Genomic DNA, 19,992 nt, shown 5'->3' on the forward strand with positions numbered 1-19,992 from the left:
CACCACACAGGCCTTCCAAAGAGGGTGCTTCCTACAGTCTCCAAAATGTGTCATTAAAAGCACACCCTTGCTGACTGGAATCCAGGCTTCCGTGTGTGTCTATGTGAGAAGGTATCATCTGCTGCTGCTGGGGTGGAGAGGGGTGGCATCAGCTACAGAGATGGGACCTATACAAACTCTGGCCTTAGAGCGAGGTCATTCCAGGTCTTTTGGCCTCAAATGTCTAGGCCAGAAGAGACCCAGGCTGTGTTAGGAGAGGTATGGAGCTGGGAAGCATGCAGGCTTCTCAGGGCTAAGACCTTGGGAGCAGAGCCTCAGAGCTACAACTTGCTTGAGTGAAAACATTTTTCATCTTATGGTCTGGAGCAAGGAAGGAGGTGGGGCTGGGTGCTAGAAACTAGGGCAGAGGAGCAAGGAAAAGAATCAAGAAGTGGGATGTGATCATAGCATATGGGCGGTGGTGGGGTGGGGCAGGCAAGAAGTCAGGCAAACATACACCTTTTTGTGGTATAGCTTCCTGGTTTCAATCAAGATTCAGGCCCTGGCCTGCTTCCCTCCCATGCAGATGCAAGGCCTCACCTTCTGTCTCTGTCATCCTCCCCTACCTACCATGCTGTGCTGTGTCTTCCTATATAGGCCACACCTCTTGGCCAATATGCAATTTCTAGGAAGCTGCAGTCAGACCTGAGAAATGGTTAACCCCGGCCTGGGACCTCAGTTGGCTTACATTCTTCTCCACCAACTCCTTAGGGCCCCTGTATGCTTACTACATGCCAGGTACTGGGCTAAAGTCCTAGCTTTTCCCTTCAGTGGGAAAAATGCTATGACAAAAGTATGGGATCCTCAGGATGCAGGAACACCTAACTCATGGGAGGAGGGTAAAGTTCCAGGAAAGTCAAAAATTGAGGCTAAGGTCATTCAAGACAGATGAAGAAGACTGGGGACAGGTGATAGGGATGTGTTTTTAGCACACGGAGTTATGGCATTGCCCCGTGTGTCAGGAGAGAGCAAGGAGAGGAGGTGGCTGGAGGCTGGGATATCCCAGATGAGGACCAGAGCCCAAAAGGACTTTGAACTTGATCCTGAGGGCTACAGGGAGCCATGGAAGAATATTGAATAGAGAATGATTTCTATTTTATAGAGTGGAGAATGGGTTAGAGCAGGGAACCTAGATGCAGGCTCCATGTACATTTGGCATTATACTATAGTAGTCTAGGTAAGAGATGACTGTGGCCTGCACCAGGGGCATAGGGAGGAGGGGACAGTGTTGGAGGAATGAGATGGTGGGGGATAGGGTCAAAGGAAAGAGACTGGATTGACTTAACTGGGGTAGAGTCCCAGCCCAGGAATGTTGAGAAAATAGGGAAGTGAGACTGCTAGAGGGAAGGATGCTGAGTTGTTTGCTGGGAAGGGGCTTAAGAGAAGTCTAGATTGGGGCCCCTGGAGATGGAGAACAAAGATGAATTCAAAAGCATTTAGGAGCAACCATCATCTGCACTTGGTGATTGTGTGGCTGTGGAAGAGCCCTGTGTACCCCATTTATGCTATTGTGCAGCCTGGACTTTCCTAGCATTCTACTTAATCCAGGAGGTCTTCTTGAGGTTGCTGGACAGTATACAGAGGTAGAGCAGCCACTTGGTAGAGAAGTTGTAGAAGCTGATCCAGGGAATATACGGAGCCAGAGCAGAGAGAGCTAGACTGTTGACATCCAAAGTATAGTTCCCCAGGGTCATGGGTCCAACACTTTCATTTTACAGAAAAGGGAACTGAGGCCAACCAGGGAAATTTTTCCATGCCTAAGGCTGTAAAGAAGAAAATGACCAAGCAGTGGGGACCAGAGCTCACCTATTCCTATGTTCAGTAGGTACCCTCCTTTCCCATGACCCTGCCAGAGGAAAGGTGGCAGGCTCAGGTCGAGCAGCCCAGAGAAGTACACTACACCTGAAGGCTAGAAATGGAAAGGGGCAGAGCCAAGTGGCTTCCTTCAAGGCTTGTGAGGTAGAGTTGAGCTGCTCAGGATCAGCCTTGTTCTGGGCCTCGGTGATGGGGTAGCCAGCATGAAACAGGCCTGTAGGGAAGTAGTCCAGGTTGTCCCTGGCCACTTCCTCCTCAGTGAGAGAAGGCAAAACCCAGCCTCCCGGATTCACCACTGTCCCCCAACCTGTCCTGCCAGGTTTCAGAGAGGGATGGGACTTGCCAGAGCAGCCCCCACTGCCACCATCACCCTGGGGCTTCTGTGCTGCCAGGGAGCAGGGCTGGCCCAGCCTGTCTGGAAGATGCTGGACTCCCACTCCGACTCTTTCTTGGGACTTTTCCCAGGCTGCCACACCCAGTCCTCTCCCACACACTGCACTTATGTGCCTAAGGCACCAGGCGCCAGTCCCATAGCCCATCATTAACCAGCTCCATGTGGGGATTTGGAAGTGGGGGTGTCAGCCAAGAGGAAAACATCGGCAGTTTCTGTGACCCCAAGTGAGGGGCAGAGGTGCCTGGATTTGGACAATAGCAATTAATCCCTGACTTTAGATTTGTGGGATGTTATCACCTCTGCTGGTAAGGTGGAGTGGAAGAGATTCAAGGCTCCAGGACACCCGGAGTCATATAGCAGTCATCCAGAGAGTATCCCAGGGTGCACTCCGACCAGACAAAGCCCTGGACTGCGGGAACCAAAGGGAGCAGTCCTGCTGGGCTAGCAGTGGCACAGGGCAGGGGCACAAAGCCCAGACTTGGCCCTCATGTCCCAGCCCCATTGTGGGGCAAGAACTGGGTCAGCTGCTGCCTGTTTCTTCACTCTGTCCTGGATCACCTTGCATGCCATCCTGGGTGCAAAGTGGAAGCTAGAGATGTAACCTGGTCACTAGGGGAGCTCCCTGATAATGAGGAGAATGTTTAGGGTGTAGAGATGAGAGAGGACAAATTCAAAGGACTTTAGTTAGAGCCCTTCTTAGAACTCATGTGGGTCTTGCTGGGAGAACAGTTGGATTCCAATGACACTGATTGGCAAAACCTTCCCAGAGGAGGGGACCCTAGAAAGGTTATTCCTTCCTGGTCTCACCCTTTTCCTCGCTGGCCAGTTCTAGGAGTTGACATTTGTGAAGAAGCTGCACTGGAAGGAGGAACCTTTAAATCATTGTGTTTTCAGCTGGAGGGCCCCCCAACTGATGAGTCATTTGCACTTACCACTTAATTGGTTTCTCACTTGGTATCCTCTTCCCTTCCACCAGTTTACAGGGGTGGGAGGTGAGGAGTTGGTGGGCATGTAGCATCCTTGGAAAGCCCTAGAGGTGGATGCCATGCCAAAGGATTTTGGTTTCAGAGAGGCCCTTGTTGGGGAGCCCAGTGCCATGTCCTCCATGCACTTGCACTTTTCTCCAGGCCAGGCCTGCCACTGCTGCCCACTCAACTGAGGGCACCCAGGCAGAGTCTCAGGAAAGGAGTGAGGGGCAGAAGAAGTAATCCATGCCAGAAATCCCTGAGTCCCCCCATTCCATCCACCCACACAGGCCCTGTCTCAGCCTGCTTGGCCAGGAAGAAGGGTCTGAGGTTTCAAAGGGCAGAAAGAGAAACCACTCAAAGTGACTATGGGAAATATAGCGCCGCCCCCCACACTTTGGGCTGCACCCCACTGCGTGGGAACCCCATGGCCCAAGCCTGGGATTAGTTCCACACTGGGCAGGGCAGGCAGGCAGGGCCCTGGGGAGCAGGTTTGTTGGCCACAACTGAGGAGCCTTTGTGTTTTATTGCTGAGCTCAGGCTTTTGCAGGTCCATGATGTCTCAGGGGGCCAGCCCAATGCCTACCCTGTTGGCTCAGCACTTCGGGGAAGCTGTGAAAGCAACTCAAATTGCCACACCTGTCTTCTAGTGGGGAAACTGAGGTCCTGCACACAGGCCCCCAGGGTCTGAGTCCCAGATTCTGGAGCTCATAGGATGATTAAGGAGAATAAAGACAATGCTCAAGGTTAGGAAATAAAAAGACTCATTCTTTGATATCCCCAGAATGCAAGAACCCCTCTGCCAAAGGCACAGGTTCCCATGGATCTTTCCACCCTTCTTTCCCCACCTCTCTGGCTCCTTCCTGCTATGAATATAGCAGCCTCTTACAGTTATTCCCCCAACGTGAGCTCTCAAAAATCCCTGTTTCTGCCCCACCACCTGATACCCAATCATTGGAATTTAGCTAGAGCTCTATCCCTGGCCCAAAGGCACTGGCTGCAGTATTGTAACTAGTATCTGTGACTTTTCTTCAAAGGAATGATAGAGGCACTGAAATTACATTCCAGTAGAGATACCACCCAGAATGAAGTCCTGGGGTGTTAGATTGAGAAGCTGAATCAGTTTTTATTGCAGGGTGGGAAGAACACTGGGCTGGGTGCTATCATTGTATGTCCCTGAGCAAGTGACCCAACCCCTCTGGACCCTGGTCTCTAAAATGATGGATTGTGTGGTCCACTGTGCTCCAATAGGCTGCATTTTAGTTGTCTCATTCTCACATCTGGGATAGCCTCTGCTCCTCATGTAAGAGGGAGCCTGTGGGCAAGGAGACATGGTACTCTCTGTGGACCAGCCCTGACTGCTTGGAGAACCAGAGAGAGTCAGCAGGGTCCTTGCCACTGTCTGGACCCTGCCAGTGTCAGCTTGACATGATCTTCTCAACTTAAAGCCAAGCCGGCTCCTTCCCTCCCCCAACAGGGCTTGCAGTCTGTTGGGAGACAGAGGGTAACACAACAGGAAACACTGGACACACATGCCAAGAAACAAAAAGTGACAGAGCACAGATTCATGTTATATGTGGTTGGGGTATAAATATAGATGACAGCTAAGTAGGAAGGAATGAGAGTCAGGAAGGGCTTCCATGAAGAGGGGCACCCAATATAGTGCCTAGTACTGGGTAGGTACTCAATAAATGTTGGTTGAATGAAGTTCGAGGAAGAGAAGCCTACTGTACTGCTTTGTAGAGGATAAATGATTGTGATGCTGGTGATGGTGATGATGACAGGAACTAACATTGAGCATTACATTTTTGCTAAGTGCTGCTTCTCTAAGTTTCACATATACTCAGTCATTTACTCCTTACAACAATTTTATGGGGTATGTGTTGTTATAATCTCCATTTTATAGATATCCACCCTCAGTGCAAACTGAGGCACAAAAAATTAAGTCAGTTTGCCCAAGGTTTCACAGCTCACAAATGGCAGATGTAGAATGCAAAGTCACATTATTTGGTTCTTCACAACCCCACCATACTGCCTGAAAGGAATAGTGGCTGAACAGCCCTTCAGAAGGTAGGGGGAGATTTGGCATCAGTTTTCTGGTTGTCAGAGCCAGAATGGCTGGTAGAGAGGCTTGGACCACCACAGAGAGGGGCTATAATGGTGGTGACAATGGTGATCATCATTAGTCGTCAGTTTCTGAGGGGCCTTCTTCAATTTCCACCCCTTCTCCCAGGCTTCCAGATGAGGTTTACTGGCCACATCTTTCTGCATAGCAGAGGGCTCTGTTTCTGGATTCCTGCCCCCATCAGCCCTTTCTCTCCCTTATCAGTGGTGAACCCTGTTCCCTCATTGACTAGCATTCTGACCATGCTTGTGATAATCAACAGGGGTCTGCTTCCCTCTCTGAAAGCCTCCCAATCTTCCCATTGTAAAAAACAAGGGACATTCTCTTTGACCCTGCATCACCAGACCAAGACAGGAAGCTCCAAGCCAGAAACTTGGGTTCTGGGTTCCTAAGTATGAAGCGTAGAAGAATGAGTAAGGGTAGAAGGCTGCAGACCTTGTCAGTCTTCTCAGCCTCTTCCAGTTCCAGAACTCTTGGTCCCCACCCTTATGCCAGTGATCCCAATGCCTATACTCCAAGAGCTTTCTTATGCCCAACCCCAGGGTCATATCCCCAGGCCCTGCCAACTAACAGTGGCTGTGGGTACAGAGATCAACACCAAAATGAGTGCCTGCTCATTTTGGCACTCATTGCCTGCTCATAGAGGTCCTCCCACCCCACTGTGTCCTACCTCCACATCACTGGGGCAAATGGCCAGGAGAACCCATTTTGTATGCAGTAAGCAAGCATACCAGGCACTTTCCTCACTGCCCCACCATGGGGTCATTTCTAGGAGAGCTATGTCAGAGAGAAGCCTTCCTCTAAAACAGACATGGGGGTGGGGAGGCATTAATGGATGAGATGTGATCTCTGGGATGCCTGAGCCCATTTCAGTGCCCTCCCTACCCCATGGCCAGGCTGCTATCAGCCATCTCCTGGCACTCACAGCTCTGTAGGGTGAGGTTACTGCTGAAGTTCCACAAATGAATGTCAGCCTGTGTGCCAGACACTGTACCCTGCCTGTCCCCACACTTGCAGGGAAAGGAGAGGAGATGGTTTCACAGAAGACTGGGTGGTCCTGTCCTGCTGCAGGCCCTACCATGCCCTGATACCAACCTCCATATGGCTAATGGTACCCACAGGTCCCCCACACCTCCCAATCTGCACCCATGACCCAAGCCCTCCCAACTGTCTTTTCCTGTTCTTGGCTTTGTGTTGTGAAAGTTCCCCAATTATACCCACATTGTATCAGCTTCTGGGCAAGCTTGGTAAGTGGAGGCTAAGAGCTGGATATAGGGAGAACCCACTGCTGGCAGGGCCTAGGGCTTAGCTGTTTGTCACCTGACCAGTCAGCTAGAGTTGTAGGCTGTCTGTCCCACTGACCTCACTGTAAGACTGTATCTGGGATGGGGCCACAGCTGAACTGGGCTGCAGTTCAGGGAATCGCAGTTAGGGCCACTGAGATTTGAGAGTTAATACTGCTTCATCATGGAGGAGGAAAATGGAGCTCAGAGGAGGACATGCATGGCCGAGGCCCCTTGGTTAGCTCAAGACAGATGGGCTAGAACCCAGACCTCCTCACTTCCTGGTGGGTGCTCCTCCCTCATACTCTCACCAGCCTGCAGTGCATCTGCTCAGGTACATGTCAAACCCCACAACACAGCCAGTGGACAGCTGTAGGGTGGGAATATGGGTACCCCAGGAAGCCCTGGAAGAGCTGTATAGATGTGAGGAAGCATGGAGAAGGGGAAGCATCAGGGAATCTTTCAGAGCATTGCAAAGGCCCAGCTTGGAGGGACTAAAGAGATATTTATTCAGCAGGCATTTCATGAGTACCTGCAGTATGCCAAGCACAGGACATACCACAGTGACCTAGAGAGAGCTCACCTGTACCCTCTTAAGGGGTGGACTGAGCGGCAGCCTGCTTCACTGACCATGAGCTTTGGAGACCTCAAATGTGCCCTGCTCCCATGTCTCCACCATGCAGAGGCACGGGTGGGCTTCAGGTTCCTACTCTTGAACCCCAGACTCCTTTGGGTAGCCACATCATTCCTTTGCCTCTGGGTCAGTACAGAGAATGGCATTGATATTATTGATGGCACTCAATTGAGCCATGAATTGACTGAGTGAAGTAAGGACGATAGGACATGATGTGTACAAATGGCAAGAGAGAGCTGAAGCTACCCTTTAGAGGAGATAGCTCCCCCAAACGAAGGGGGCTAAGCCAAGTATATAGGGTTGAGGAAGTTCGAACAAAAGCCATTCTAAATGGGATGAAACAACTGGTGGAGAGACCATAGCAATATATTTATTCAATTCCACTGATCATACCTTCCTCCTTGCAAATCTCTGCTCTAACTGCTTCGATTGTGATATGCGAATATTTTTTTCAAATAGTTTTTTTATTTAATTCTTGTTCAAGTACAGTTTTCTCTCTTTTACTCCCATCCAAGCCCACCCTCCCAGTGCTCGTCACCTCCCTCCCATTTCCACCCCCTTAGTTGTTCTCCATGTGTCCTTTATACTAGTTCCTATAAATCCTTCCCCTTTTCCCCTGAAATTCCCTCCCCTCTCCCATGTAGTCACTGTCCCCCTGTTCTCAGTGTCTTTGTTTTTATTTTGCTTGCTTGTTCTTTTTCTTGCTAGCTTCCTGTTAAAGGTGAGATCATATGGTATTTGTCTTTCACCACCTGGCTTATTTCATTTAGCATAATGCTTTCCAGTTCCATCCATGATGTTGCAAAGGGTAGTAGCTCCTTCTTTCTTTCTGCTGCATAGAATTCCATTCTGATATGTACCATAATTTTTTGATCCATTCATTTACCGACAGGCACCTAGATTGCTTCCAGCTCTTGGCTATTGTAAATTGTGCTGCTATGAACTTTGGGGTACAGAGGTTCTTTTGGATTGGTGTTTTAGAGTTCTTGGGATATAATCCTAGCAGTGGAATTATGGGGTCAAAAGGCAGGTCCATTTTTAGTTTTCTTAGAAAATTCCATACTGTTTTCCACAGTGGTTGTACCAGTCTGCAATCCCACCAACAATGGGTTAGGGTCCCCTCTTCTCCAGAACCTCTCCAACACTTGTTGTTTGTTGCTTTGTTTATGATGGCCATTCTAACTGGTGTAAGGTGGTATCTCATTGTGGTTTTAATTTGCATCTCTCTGATAGCTAGTGATATTGAGCATCTTTTCATGTGTCTCTGGATCCTCTGCATGTCCTCCCCAGAGAAATGTCTGTTCAAGTCCTTTGCCCATTTTTTAATTGGGTTGCTTGTCTTCTTAGAGTGGAGTCGTGTAAGTTCTTTGTATATTTTGGAGATTAAACCCTTGTCTGAGGTATCATTGGCAAATATGTTTTCCCATACAATTGGTTCTCTTTCTATTTTAATACTGTTTAATTTAGCCATGCAAAAGCTTTTAATTTTGATGAGATCCCATTTGTTTATTCTTTCCTTTATGTCCCCTGCTCTAGGGGACATATCAGTAAAAAAGTTGCTGCGTGAAATATCTGAGATTTTCTTGCCAATGTTCTCCTCTAGGACTTTAATGGTGTCTCAGCTTATATTTAAGTCTTTTATCCACCCTGAATTTATTTTGGTGTATGGGGTAAGTTGGTGCTCGAGTTTCATTTTTTCACATGCAGCTGTCCAGTTCTCCCAACACCATTTGTTGAAGAGGCTATTATTACTCCATTTTAGGTGGCTGCCCCCTTTGTCAAATATTAATTGGCTATAAAGATTTGGGTTTATTTCTGGGCTCTCTGTTCTATTCCATTGGTCTATGTGCCTGTTTTTATGCCAGTACCAGGCTGTTTTGATTACAGTGGCCTTGTAATACAGTTTGATATCAGGTATTGTGATCCCTCCTACTTTGTTCTTCTTTCTCAAAATTGCAGCTGCTCTTTGGGGTTGTTTATGGTTCCATATGAATTTTTGAAGTGTTTGTTCTATGTCTGTGAAATATGCCATGGGTACTTTAATAGGTTACTGCATTGAATCTGTAAATTAGTTTGCATAGTATGGACATTTTGATGATGTTAATTCTTCCAATCCATGAACATGGTATATGTTTCCATTTGTTTGTATCTTCCTTTATTTCTTTCTTCAGTGTTGTATAGTTTTCTGCATATAGGTATTTTACCTCCTTGGTTAGGTTTACTCCTAGGTATTTTATTTTTCTTTTTGCTGTATCTAATGGGATTTTTTTCTTGATTTCTGCTTCTGCTGTTTCATTGTTGGTATACAAAAATGCCTTTGATTTCTGGATACTGACTTTGTATCCTGCTGTTTTGCCAAATTCATTTATTAGGTTGAGCAGCTTTGGGGTAGAGTCTATAGGATTTTCCATGTACACTATCATGTCATCTGCAAACAGTGACAGTTTTGTTTCCTCCTTTCTAATTTGAGTGCCTTTTATTTACTTTTTTTGTCTGATTGCTGTGGCTAAGACTTCCAATACTATATTGAATAAAAGTGGTGAAAATGGACAACTTTGTCTTGTTCCTTATTGTAGTAGAAAAAATTTAAGTTTTTGCCTATTGAATATGATGTTGGCTGTAGGTCTTTCATATATAGCCTTTATTATATTGAGGAATGCTCTCTCTATTCCCACTTTGCTGAGTGTTTTTATCATAAATGGGTGTTGTACCTTATCAAAAGCTTTCCCCAAGTCTATTGATATGATTATGTGCTTTGTCTTTGCTTTTGTTTATATGGTGTGTTACATTTACTGATTTGTGGATATTGAACCATCCTTGCATCCCTGAGATGAATCCCACTTGGTCATGGTGTATGATCTTTTTAATGTATTGTGGGATGCGGTTTGCCAATATTTTGTTGAGGATTTTAGCATCTATATTCATCAGCGGTGCTGGCCTGAAGTTTTCTTTCTTTGTTGTATTTTTATCTGGTTTTGGAATTAGGGTGATGCTGGCTTCATAAAAAGAGTTGGGGAGTATTCCATCATTTTGGATTTTTTGGAATAGCCTGTGAAGAATAGGAATTATCTCTTCCTTAAATGCTTTGTAGAATTCTCCTGTGAAACCATCTGGTCCGGGGCTTTTATGCTTCGGGAGATTTTTGATTACTGCTTCAATTTTATTTGCTGTTATTGGTCTATTCAGGCTTTCTGCTTCTTATTCATTGAGTTTTGGGAGATTATATTTTTCTAAAATTTGTTCATTTCACCCAAGTTTTCAAATTTCTTGGCATACAGTTCTTCATGGTAATTTCTTACAATCCTTTGTATTTCTGTGGTGTCAGTTGTAATCTGTCCTCTTTTATTTCTGATTCTGTTTATTTGGGTTCTCTCTCTTTTTTTCTTGATGAGCCTGCTTAAAGGCTTGTCTATTTTTGTTTATCTTTTTAAAAAACCAGCTCCTGGATTCTTTGACCCTTAGAATTGTGCTTTTAGTCTCTATGTCATTTAATTCTGCTCTGATATAGGTTATTTCCTTCCTTCTACTTGCTTTGGGCTGTCTTTGTTGTTTCTCAAGTTCTTGAAGGCATAGGGTTAGGCTGTTTGTTTGAAATGTTTCTATCTTCCTTAGGTAGGCCTGTATTGCTATGAACTTTTCCTCTCAGGACTGCCTTTGCTCTGTCCCATAAGTTTTGGGTTGTTGCGAGTTTATTTTCATTTGTTTCCAGAAACTTTTTGCTTTCTTCCCTAATTTCATTCTTGACCCATTCATTGTTTAATAGCATGGCATTCAATCTCCATGATTTTGAATGTTTTGGGACTTTTCTCTTGGGGTTGGTTTCTAGTTTCAGTCTCTTGTGATCGGAGTAAATGCTTGGGATAATTTCAATTTTTTTTAATTTGTTGAGCCTTGTTTTGTGACCTATCATGTGGTCTATCTTTGCAAATGTTCCCTGAGCATTTGAAAATAATGTGTATTTAGCTTCTTTAGGATGGCGGGCTCTATATATATCAGTTAAGTCCATTTCATCTAGGATGTTGTTCAATTCCACAATATCTTTGTTGATATTTTGTTTGGAAGATCTGTCCATTTTTGACAGTGGGGTGTTAAAATCCCCTACTATAATTGTGTTGCTCTCATTATCTGTCCTGAAGTCCTCTAAGATTTTCTTTATATATTTGGGTGCTCCTATGTTGGGTACATATATATTTTCAATGTCTTCTTACAATGTTTATGTGGATTCTTCCCTTGAGTATTGTGAAGTGACGTTCTGGGTCTCTTTTTATGGCCCTTTGTTTGAAGTCTATTTTGTCTGATATGAGTATTGCTACCCTGGCTTTTTTTTCCAGGCCATTTGCTTGGAAAATTTGTTTCCAGCCTTTCACTTTTAGTCTGTGTAGGTCCTTTGTCCTGAGGTGGGTCTCTTGTAGGCAGCGAATGTGGTGTCATGCTTTCTTATCCATTCAGCTATTCTATGTCTTTGATTGGAGTATGTAATCTATTTACATTTAAGGTTATTATTGATAGGTTCTTATTCATTGTGATTTTTATACCTGTGCTTCTCATTGTCTCTCTCTTTTACTTCCTTTCCTTAAAGCAGCCCTTGTAGTATTTCTTGCAGAGCTGGATTGGTGGAGGTGTATTCTTTTAGACTTCTTTTGTCTTGGAAGCTCTTTATTTGTCCTTCTATCTTGATTGAGAGCCTTGCTGGATAAAGTAGCCTTGGTTGTAGGCCTCTGGTTCTCATTACTTGGAATATTTCTTACCATTCTCTTCTTGCTTGGAGTGTTTCCATTGAGAAGTCAGCAGCTAACCTTATTTGGGCTCCCTTGTATTTTATTTTCTTTTTCTCCCTTGTTGCCTTTAAGATTATCTCTTTGTCTTGATATTTTGCCATTTTAATGATGATGTGTCTTAAAGTGGGCCTCTTGGGTTCCTCTTTAATGGGACTCTGTGTTTCCTAGATTTGTGTGACTTTTCTCTCATCAAATTAGGGAAGTTTTTCCATCATTACTCTTTCATGTAGGTTTTCTATATTTTGTTCTTTATCTTCTCCTTCTGCTATTCCTATTATTTGGATATTATTACATGTAAATGTTTTTAAAACAAATATTTACTGAGCATGTACTTTGTGCCAGATGCTGGGCTGGGCACTGAGGATACAGAGATGTAAAAAACCCAGACCCTGCTCTGGACCAGACTGAACCGGTGGAGGAGTCAGATGTTAACCTCCAAATTCCAAGGCAGGAAGAACTGTGATGGAGGTGGTTGGGTTAATACAGCTGGGAGGATCAGGGAAGCTTCCAAGAGTAGATGGCCTGAGTAGATTATGCACCAGTAGAGAAAGAGGTGGAGGAAGGGAAGGGCCTTCTAGGGCACTGCATGAGTAAGATTCAGGAAGTAGTACATCTCTAGGCTTTGTGCTCCTTGGTGGCTGGAGCTAACTTTCTCATTAATATGATTCAAGTGCTGATAAATGGGAGGATGGCAGGAGGGAAACATAGAAACCTGGCATTTTCTCAGTATAGTGTCTACTTCTTTCTTTCTGGTTGGATAAGAGAGACCAAGCCAATGTACCCCATGACACAGGACTTAGCTGTGAGGGAGAAGAGAGCAGCAGTGGCACAGTGACAGCCACTGTGAGCCCTTGTTCTGCCCCAGTGTTTTCTGCCTCCTGATACACTTTCTCATCCATCATATAATTTGGTTCTCCTAGCAACCCTGTGAGGTATGGCCCACTGGATTTATCTGCCCCATTTGTCAGAAGAGGGAACAAAACCCAGGAAAGGGAAATAGCTGGGTGGTTCCTCTGCTGGGGCTGTGCTCAAAAGCCGCACAATTCCCCCCTCATTAAAAATGAAGTAGACACATACTTACTGCCATGCAGCAACACTGATGGTATACCACCAGGTAAAAGGTAGCATATGGAATAATATGTAGAGTATGGTTCAGATTTTGTGTAAAAAATAATTAATTAAATAGGGAGTTGTGTAGATTCAGATATAAAAGTAAAGATTATCAGTGACATTTCTGAGTGGTGGGGTCATGGGTTGTTGTAATTTTCTTCTAGTATTTTTCAGTGTTTTTACTGCAAGCAGTTATTCTTTTTATAACCAGAATAAAAAGAACAATAACTGCTAGAAAATACAAGACCAGTACCCAGGGAGTTTGGGTGGGAACTTTTGCCTGTTGCTGACCCTTCCTGCCATCTCTCTTGACCAGGTGCCCACACCCAGGTGGTCCAAGTGAATGATTCCATGTATGGTTTCATCGGCACAGATGTGGTGCTGTACTGCAGCTTTGCCAACCCACTGCCTGGTGTGAAGATTACCCAAGTCACATGGCAGAAGGCCACCAATGGCTCCAAGCAGAACGTGGCCATCTACAACCCAGCCATGGGTGTCTCTGTGCTGGCTCCCTATCGTGAGCGTGTGGAGTTCCTGCGGCCCTCCTTCACTGATGGCACCATCCGCCTCTCCCGCTTGGAGCTGGAGGATGAGGGTGTATACATCTGCGAGTTTGCCACCTTCCCTGCGGGCAATCGAGAGAGCCAGCTTAATCTCACTGTGATGGGTAAGCTGGCCCAACCCCTCCCTCCCCACTTGTGCAGAGACCTGTGGCCTGGGGGTTTGGCCATCCTCAGTGTGTGTTTCAGTGACCTCAGACATTCTCCTTCTGTTGGCATGCTCCCAAAGATCCAGAATGGCACCTCTAGTCCCTCTGGACAGGCTCTCTCACAGTACATTAGGGACTGGGTTCAGGACCTTACCTGTGCACAGAGCTGAGGATCAGTATTCAGGTTGTAGCTCCACTATGGGGCAATCCATGGATGGGGAGGCATGCTGAAGCATCAGACATCATAGTAAAGAAAAGGGTTGCTTGAGTTTTTTACCTTGATTGTGACAAGACTCCAAGAAGTCCTGTACTTGCTAAAAGGGGATGCAAATAGTAGAGCAGGAGGTTAGACATTACAAAGTTCCTATGAGAAAGGGCAGCTGACAGGCTGTAGAGTCAGTCCCATGAATCTCTTTGGTGTCCCATGGCTCTTTCTGGTGTCCCACAGCCAAACCCACCAACTGGATAGAGGGTACCCAGGCAGTACTTCGAGCCAAGAAGGGGTATGATGATAAGGTCCTGGTGGCTACCTGCACCTCAGCCAATGGGAAGCCAGCCAGTGTGTTGTCCTGGGAAACACGGTTGAAGGGTGAGGCGGAGTACCAGGAGATCCGGAATCCCAATGGCACAGTGACTGTCATCAGCCGCTATCGCCTGGTGCCCAACCGGGAAGCCCACCAGCAGTCCCTGGCCTGCATAGTCAACTACCACATGGACCGCTTCCGGGAAAGCATCACCGTCAACGTGCAGTGTAAGCAGGGGCCAGGTGTAGGCGGGTGGACTTCCTGGGCTGGACACCACTGTCCCTCCCCTTGGCCCTACCCTTACCCCTCCTCTTTTCTCTTTTGCTTCTTATCTCCTGTCACACTCCCATCCCATTTCTTCCCTTACCCTATCCTTTCTTCTCCCCTCATTTTCTTCCTCCTTCCTTTCTCTTTCTGGGGGTGCTTTGTCCTCCCCTCCTCTCTTCCCCATCATCTCTGTTGCTCATCCTTTCTCTCCTTTCTTGTTCCACTTGCTGCTTCTGTGATCTTCACCATCCCTCTGTGGCTGTTTCCACGTCACTTCCAATTTTAACCCTTTGCTGTGTGAGATTCCCTTGCCCCCAAATCCTGCTCTCCTGACATTCTTATCAAACATCACCCTTTGCCCCACAGACGAGCCTGAGGTGACCATCGAGGGATTTGATGGGAACTGGTACCTGCAGCGGATGGATGTGAAGCTCACCTGCAAAGCTGATGCTAACCCCCCAGCCACTGAGTACCACTGGACCACGTAAGTACTGTGAGGCTGACTGGTTCTTGCAAGGTATATTGCTATCACAGAGATGCCTACCCACCCAACCTCCAGGAGCCTTAGGCAGGGAGGAAATTGGGGTCTAGATTTGGGTTTCTCAATCAAAAGGGGAGGAGCCATGAGAGACCCCATACACGCATATACCCACATGTTTGACAGAGTCAGGGTCAGTGGGACAACCCATTTTGCCAAAGGGAATTTACCTTCTGATCTATCTTTCTTCTGCTCCCTAATAATTTTGTCGTTTTTGGTTGGTGATTCAATCTGAGTCACTGCCTCCCCAGCCGCCAGAATTTATTTTTATCAAGGTGTCCCCAGGAAAGCTAACTTTCTGAAGCATTCCAGATCTTTCTTTGTTCCTATTTCTTCTCACCAACACCCCCAGATTCTCAGGGAGGAGGCAGCAGTCAGCCCAGAATACCTATGTTCATACAGCTCTCATTCTACATCCCATGATCCCATTCTTGGCTTCACAGTCTTTAAGCCTGGCCCTTGAAGGGTTCTGTATCCTCTCCAGTCAGTGCTTATGGTTGAGCCAAAGTTTGTCCCAAAGAAGGGCTGGATAGAACACATAGAGAGACAGCGGTGTAGGTGAAGCCAAGAAGAAGATTGGCATGGATGGTCAGATGACAGCTGTCTGGATTATAGATATAATAATGTGCCCACTTTTCCAGGAAGTAGAGGGCACAGGATACTCTGGCTATTACCCTCTACTTTCTGGAATCAAAAGTGCTTCTGAAAGTGTGAATGGGCAGGGCCTGCTTACCAATTTCAGCTCTTTGGACTAAGGACCCACTAAGTCCCACAGAAGAATTGCTTTGTGGCATTGGGGATCAGGAGGAAGGAAGAAAATTCCCTGTGTTCTGGAAATTCCCAGGATGCTCCCAACATGAAAAAGGCCTGTGACATGCCCAGTAAGGACATAAGATAGTGAAATGGAACAACTCCTAAGCATGGGTCACATCTCATTACCTGAGTAGCTTGTTAAAATACAGATTCCCAGGCTATGGCCCCAGTGGTCCAGCTTCAGTCAGTCTGGAGTTAGAACTCTGACATCTGTGTTATTAACCAGCTACCCAAGAAACCAAGCATCAGCAATCAGGAATCGCAAGTATTAGAAAGGGTACTGTGCCAGTAGTCCAAAGATCTAGGAGAAGCTCCAGTTCTGCCACCTACTACCTTGTTTCCTTGACCTTGAACCTCAGGTTCCCCATGTGTTATCTACCTGTTCTATTTGCATTTCAGTGCTATGATGATTCAAGTGTGAAATGCTAAATGATATAAAACTGCCAAGGGCAAGAAAATATTGTTATTGTTACTGCTTTTACTCCTTCTAAGACAGACCTTACCTATTAACTCAGAAGAAGGGCAGCTGGTGGGCTTGGAGCCAGATGGGTGCTACAGGAGAGACATAATCCTTTGCCTTTTTTCCCAATCTCTACAGGCTGAATGGCTCTCTCCCCAAGGGTGTGGAGGCCCAGAACAGAACCCTCTTCTTCAGAGGACCTATCAACTATAGCCTGACAGGGACCTACATCTGTGAGGCCACCAACCCCATTGGTACCCGCTCAGGCCAGGTAGAGGTCAATATCACAGGTAGGAAGCTGTGTCTTTCCCTGCCTCTCCCTGCCCACTGCTCCCTCCGCAGCCATCATCCCCCATCTTTGGGATGTTTTGTTGCAGGAAATTTTTGTCTCCTTTTCCTGCTTCTCTTCTTCCTTGAACTCTGGCCATTGGTCTAGCTTTGCCTTTGTCTTTCCTCTGTTTAAGGTTGTGTGTGAGACAGTCAGTGTAACCCCCAATCAGGGAGAGGAAGTAAGTGCTGCTTACAGCAATGCTTTTGGTAGTGGGGATGTTAAGAGGCTGCTACCACATGATGCTAGATTGGTGGGCATGGTTTTGCAGGTGGATGTCATCTCCTCCAAGCTCTGCTTCTGCAGTTCAGGAAACCATGAGCTGGAAAAGGAGACTTGCCTCAGTAGAGATACTGGAGGGATAGCCCAAAGCCATAGTGGTTTGTGTGCCCTGCCACTGAGTTTCTCTTTTCCCTGCATTTTTCTCCCTGTCAATGCAGATGAAGAGGTTCAGCCACCTGACCTTTCAGGGCAAAGGGAGAACATAGGCTAGGATGTTCTGGAGGAGACTTCACACAGAATAAGAAAGGAGCATGGGCTCTGATATCAGGCAGGCGGGACTCTGGACAAGCCTCATCTATTAAAATAGGGATGTTATGAGGTGCCTTGAAGGGTCAAAATTATACATAATATAGGCCAAGTTCTTAGCACAGACCCATCTGCCAATAAATGGCCAATGCTCTATGATTATCTTGATCTCTGTCATTATTAAGAGAAAGATCAAAACAAGCCAATAGCAGGATAAATTGTCATGACAACTTCGCAACCAGAAGAGCGAGTATCTTTAACATTATGTCTAAGCTAGGTGCAGGGTGAGAAAGTAAACAGAAAGTGACATCATGCTGGTACTGAGATGATAAAAGTGATATCAGAGGGTAAGTTTCATGTACAGGAAGTTAGGCTAGGCTCAGGACAGTAAGTGGAGCAGAGGTTACTGGGCTCCAATCACAGGGCTTGGGCAAACTCTGAGGCCTCATTTGTGGGTATATTCAAGGCATAGCTGCAGAAGGAGCAGCCAAAGCTGTCCAGGGGCTACACTTAGCTAGCTTCAAGGCAGTTCTGTCACCTCTCTGGGCAGTGGGAGGTTAGAGAGCCACTTGTCACTTGCTCTTTTCTTCAACTCTCTGCCCTTGGCCTTCAGGCTGCTTAAGGGAGAGAAAGTGTTAGAGGTGGAATCTGGGGAAAGCTGAGGCAGCCCTTCCCCCAGGCTAGGGTTTAGTGTTCCCAAAGGTTGGCAAGGAAGGGAGGACCAGAGTCATATACTTCTTCCTTCCTAGAGAGAATTTGAGCAAAACTCAGTAAGAGCTTCATAGGTGCCTGAGCTCTGGCCCTGGGTCTAAGGGGGAAGACAAGGAGAAGTAGTGATGAGGGAGCATGACCACCCCAGAGAGAGGCTTGTCCTATGAGGCATAGTGCAGATTTGGCCTGAATATGTTCACATACTGACTCTTCCTGGCTATGTGACCTTGAATAAGTCCTTCACCTCTCTGAGCCTCTGCTTTCTAGTCTGTAATATGGAAATAGTCAGGTTTTTATGGTCATATCAAATCCATATTCTCCTGCCTGACACATGGCAGGTAATCCCTTCATGGGGATACCTCTCGCCCAGGTGGACTACCCATACTACCAGTGCATACTGCATCCCCCTCCACCTCCAGACTCTCCAGGGAAAGTACTGATTAGAAAATCAGAGGAGGAAGCCAAGAAACCCAAGAGCAATGTCCTTTCATTGACCTTAATCCCTGGCATGAGTGAACCAGCCAGAGGCCAAAGGCCGTGCTAGGCTTATGGGGCTTATGGTGCTGCTCAGCCCCAGAGACAGGGCTGGGAAGTAAGGTCAAGCTTCCCTTTTCCAAAAGTGCAGGAAGATACAGGATGACTGTGAGTACAGACTACTCATCAGGAAGTCACACCAGATCTAGAAGCAGGGAGGAAGGCAAGGGTGCATTTCTCAGGCCCTGGCTACAGAGAAGAGAGGAAAGGAAGAAAAAGACTGGTTGTGGGGGTGGTCATCTTCATGGGAATCAGGCCTAGGCAGACTTTGGGCAGGTGGTCAGGCCTTATGGGCAGGTAGGCCAGGGATTCCCAGGGCATACAACGTGCCCTCCTGTGCTCCCTGGAGGTATAGAGTGGGACAAGGTTGATAATTAAAGACACACACATGGGTGGTGAGAAGGGCCTTGCATAAGTGGACTCTGTTGGCAGCACAGTTTGGCAGGAGCCATGGAAGAATGATATGCACTGAATCGCTGGTGGGCCCAGGAGCTGTTTAGCTGGCCATCCTAAGAGAAGGTCTGACAGCCCCAACAGAAGGACTCAGCCAGGCAGCCCAAACCTTTTCAGAGCTGTTTATTCTTGTGCACAGGGGCAATCTCCAAGCAGCAGCCAACCCTACCAGCCTTCACTCTGCATTGACTAGTGCCTATCACATTCTCTGAGGGCCCATCCTGAGGGACACAACTATGCCTTGTGCGCTCAGTTCTCACTAGTCTAGAAGGAATGCATGAGTGAGGCAGATAAGTGGAAATTTAAATTTTCATTCTGTCCACCCATTCAGGCAATAGCTTTGCCCTGGGCACCTATGGGGAGGAAAATGAAGAGTAGTTGGGGCAGAGACAGAGAAGGTGTGCAGAGGAGGATGTGTCGCAGATACAGTGTGCACGGGTCATATATGTCACTGGCTGCTGCACCACCTACACAGACACACTTTGGCCCAGGCCTCTCAAGGTCCCAGATCCTAGAAAAGGTGTTACTTGAGTTGTTCCTACTTCAAGGATGAATGAGTGGGCAGTGGTGGAGAGTGGGAGTTCCCAGGCAGGGGAAGTGTGTGGGAGAAAATTGAAGGAGAGGGACTTTCTGTTTGTTGCCCCAGGTGAGCCTCTGAAGGGCTTGTGCAGAGAAGCAGTGTGCCAGGGCAGGCGGTTCACACTGAGCATTTGGGAGGCTTTGTGGATGGTATGCAGGGACTAGTTAGGGACTGTAGAGTGAGGTTTTTCCTAGTGGGAAACAAGAGGCCTGGTCTATGGCCATTGGGATGAAAGCAAAGGAGACAAACACCAGAATTTCTACAGGGCCTGGGGCTCTCCTACTGAGGAGCAATTTCATGGGGTTGGCCAAATTGTCACAAAACAAACTAGTGAGCTCCCCTCCACTTTCCCTGTGGGAGTAATGCTGAAAATGGGGAGGGGTGCTCAGGGTATGGTTTTGACT

General features: G+C 46.8%; 1 protein-coding gene across 1 annotated transcript in view; it reads left to right on the forward strand.

The window, feature by feature from the left end:
* Positions 1 to 19,992, forward strand: part of NECTIN1 (nectin cell adhesion molecule 1) — a 69,582-nt gene that overhangs the window by 39,850 nt on the left and 9,740 nt on the right. The window contains exons 2-5 of the mRNA XM_037067508.1: positions 13,460 to 13,810; positions 14,301 to 14,603; positions 15,010 to 15,127; positions 16,593 to 16,744. Coding sequence (XP_036923403.1) covers positions 13,460 to 13,810; positions 14,301 to 14,603; positions 15,010 to 15,127; positions 16,593 to 16,744 — 924 coding nt within the window. The remainder of the gene's footprint in view (positions 1 to 13,459; positions 13,811 to 14,300; positions 14,604 to 15,009; positions 15,128 to 16,592; positions 16,745 to 19,992) is intronic.

This window comes from Sturnira hondurensis, unplaced genomic scaffold (genome assembly GCF_014824575.4).
Source record: "Sturnira hondurensis isolate 20B ecotype Veracruz unplaced genomic scaffold, ASM1482457v3 Scaffold0017284, whole genome shotgun sequence".
In the NCBI taxonomy this organism is placed as follows: domain Eukaryota; kingdom Metazoa; phylum Chordata; class Mammalia; order Chiroptera; family Phyllostomidae; genus Sturnira; species Sturnira hondurensis.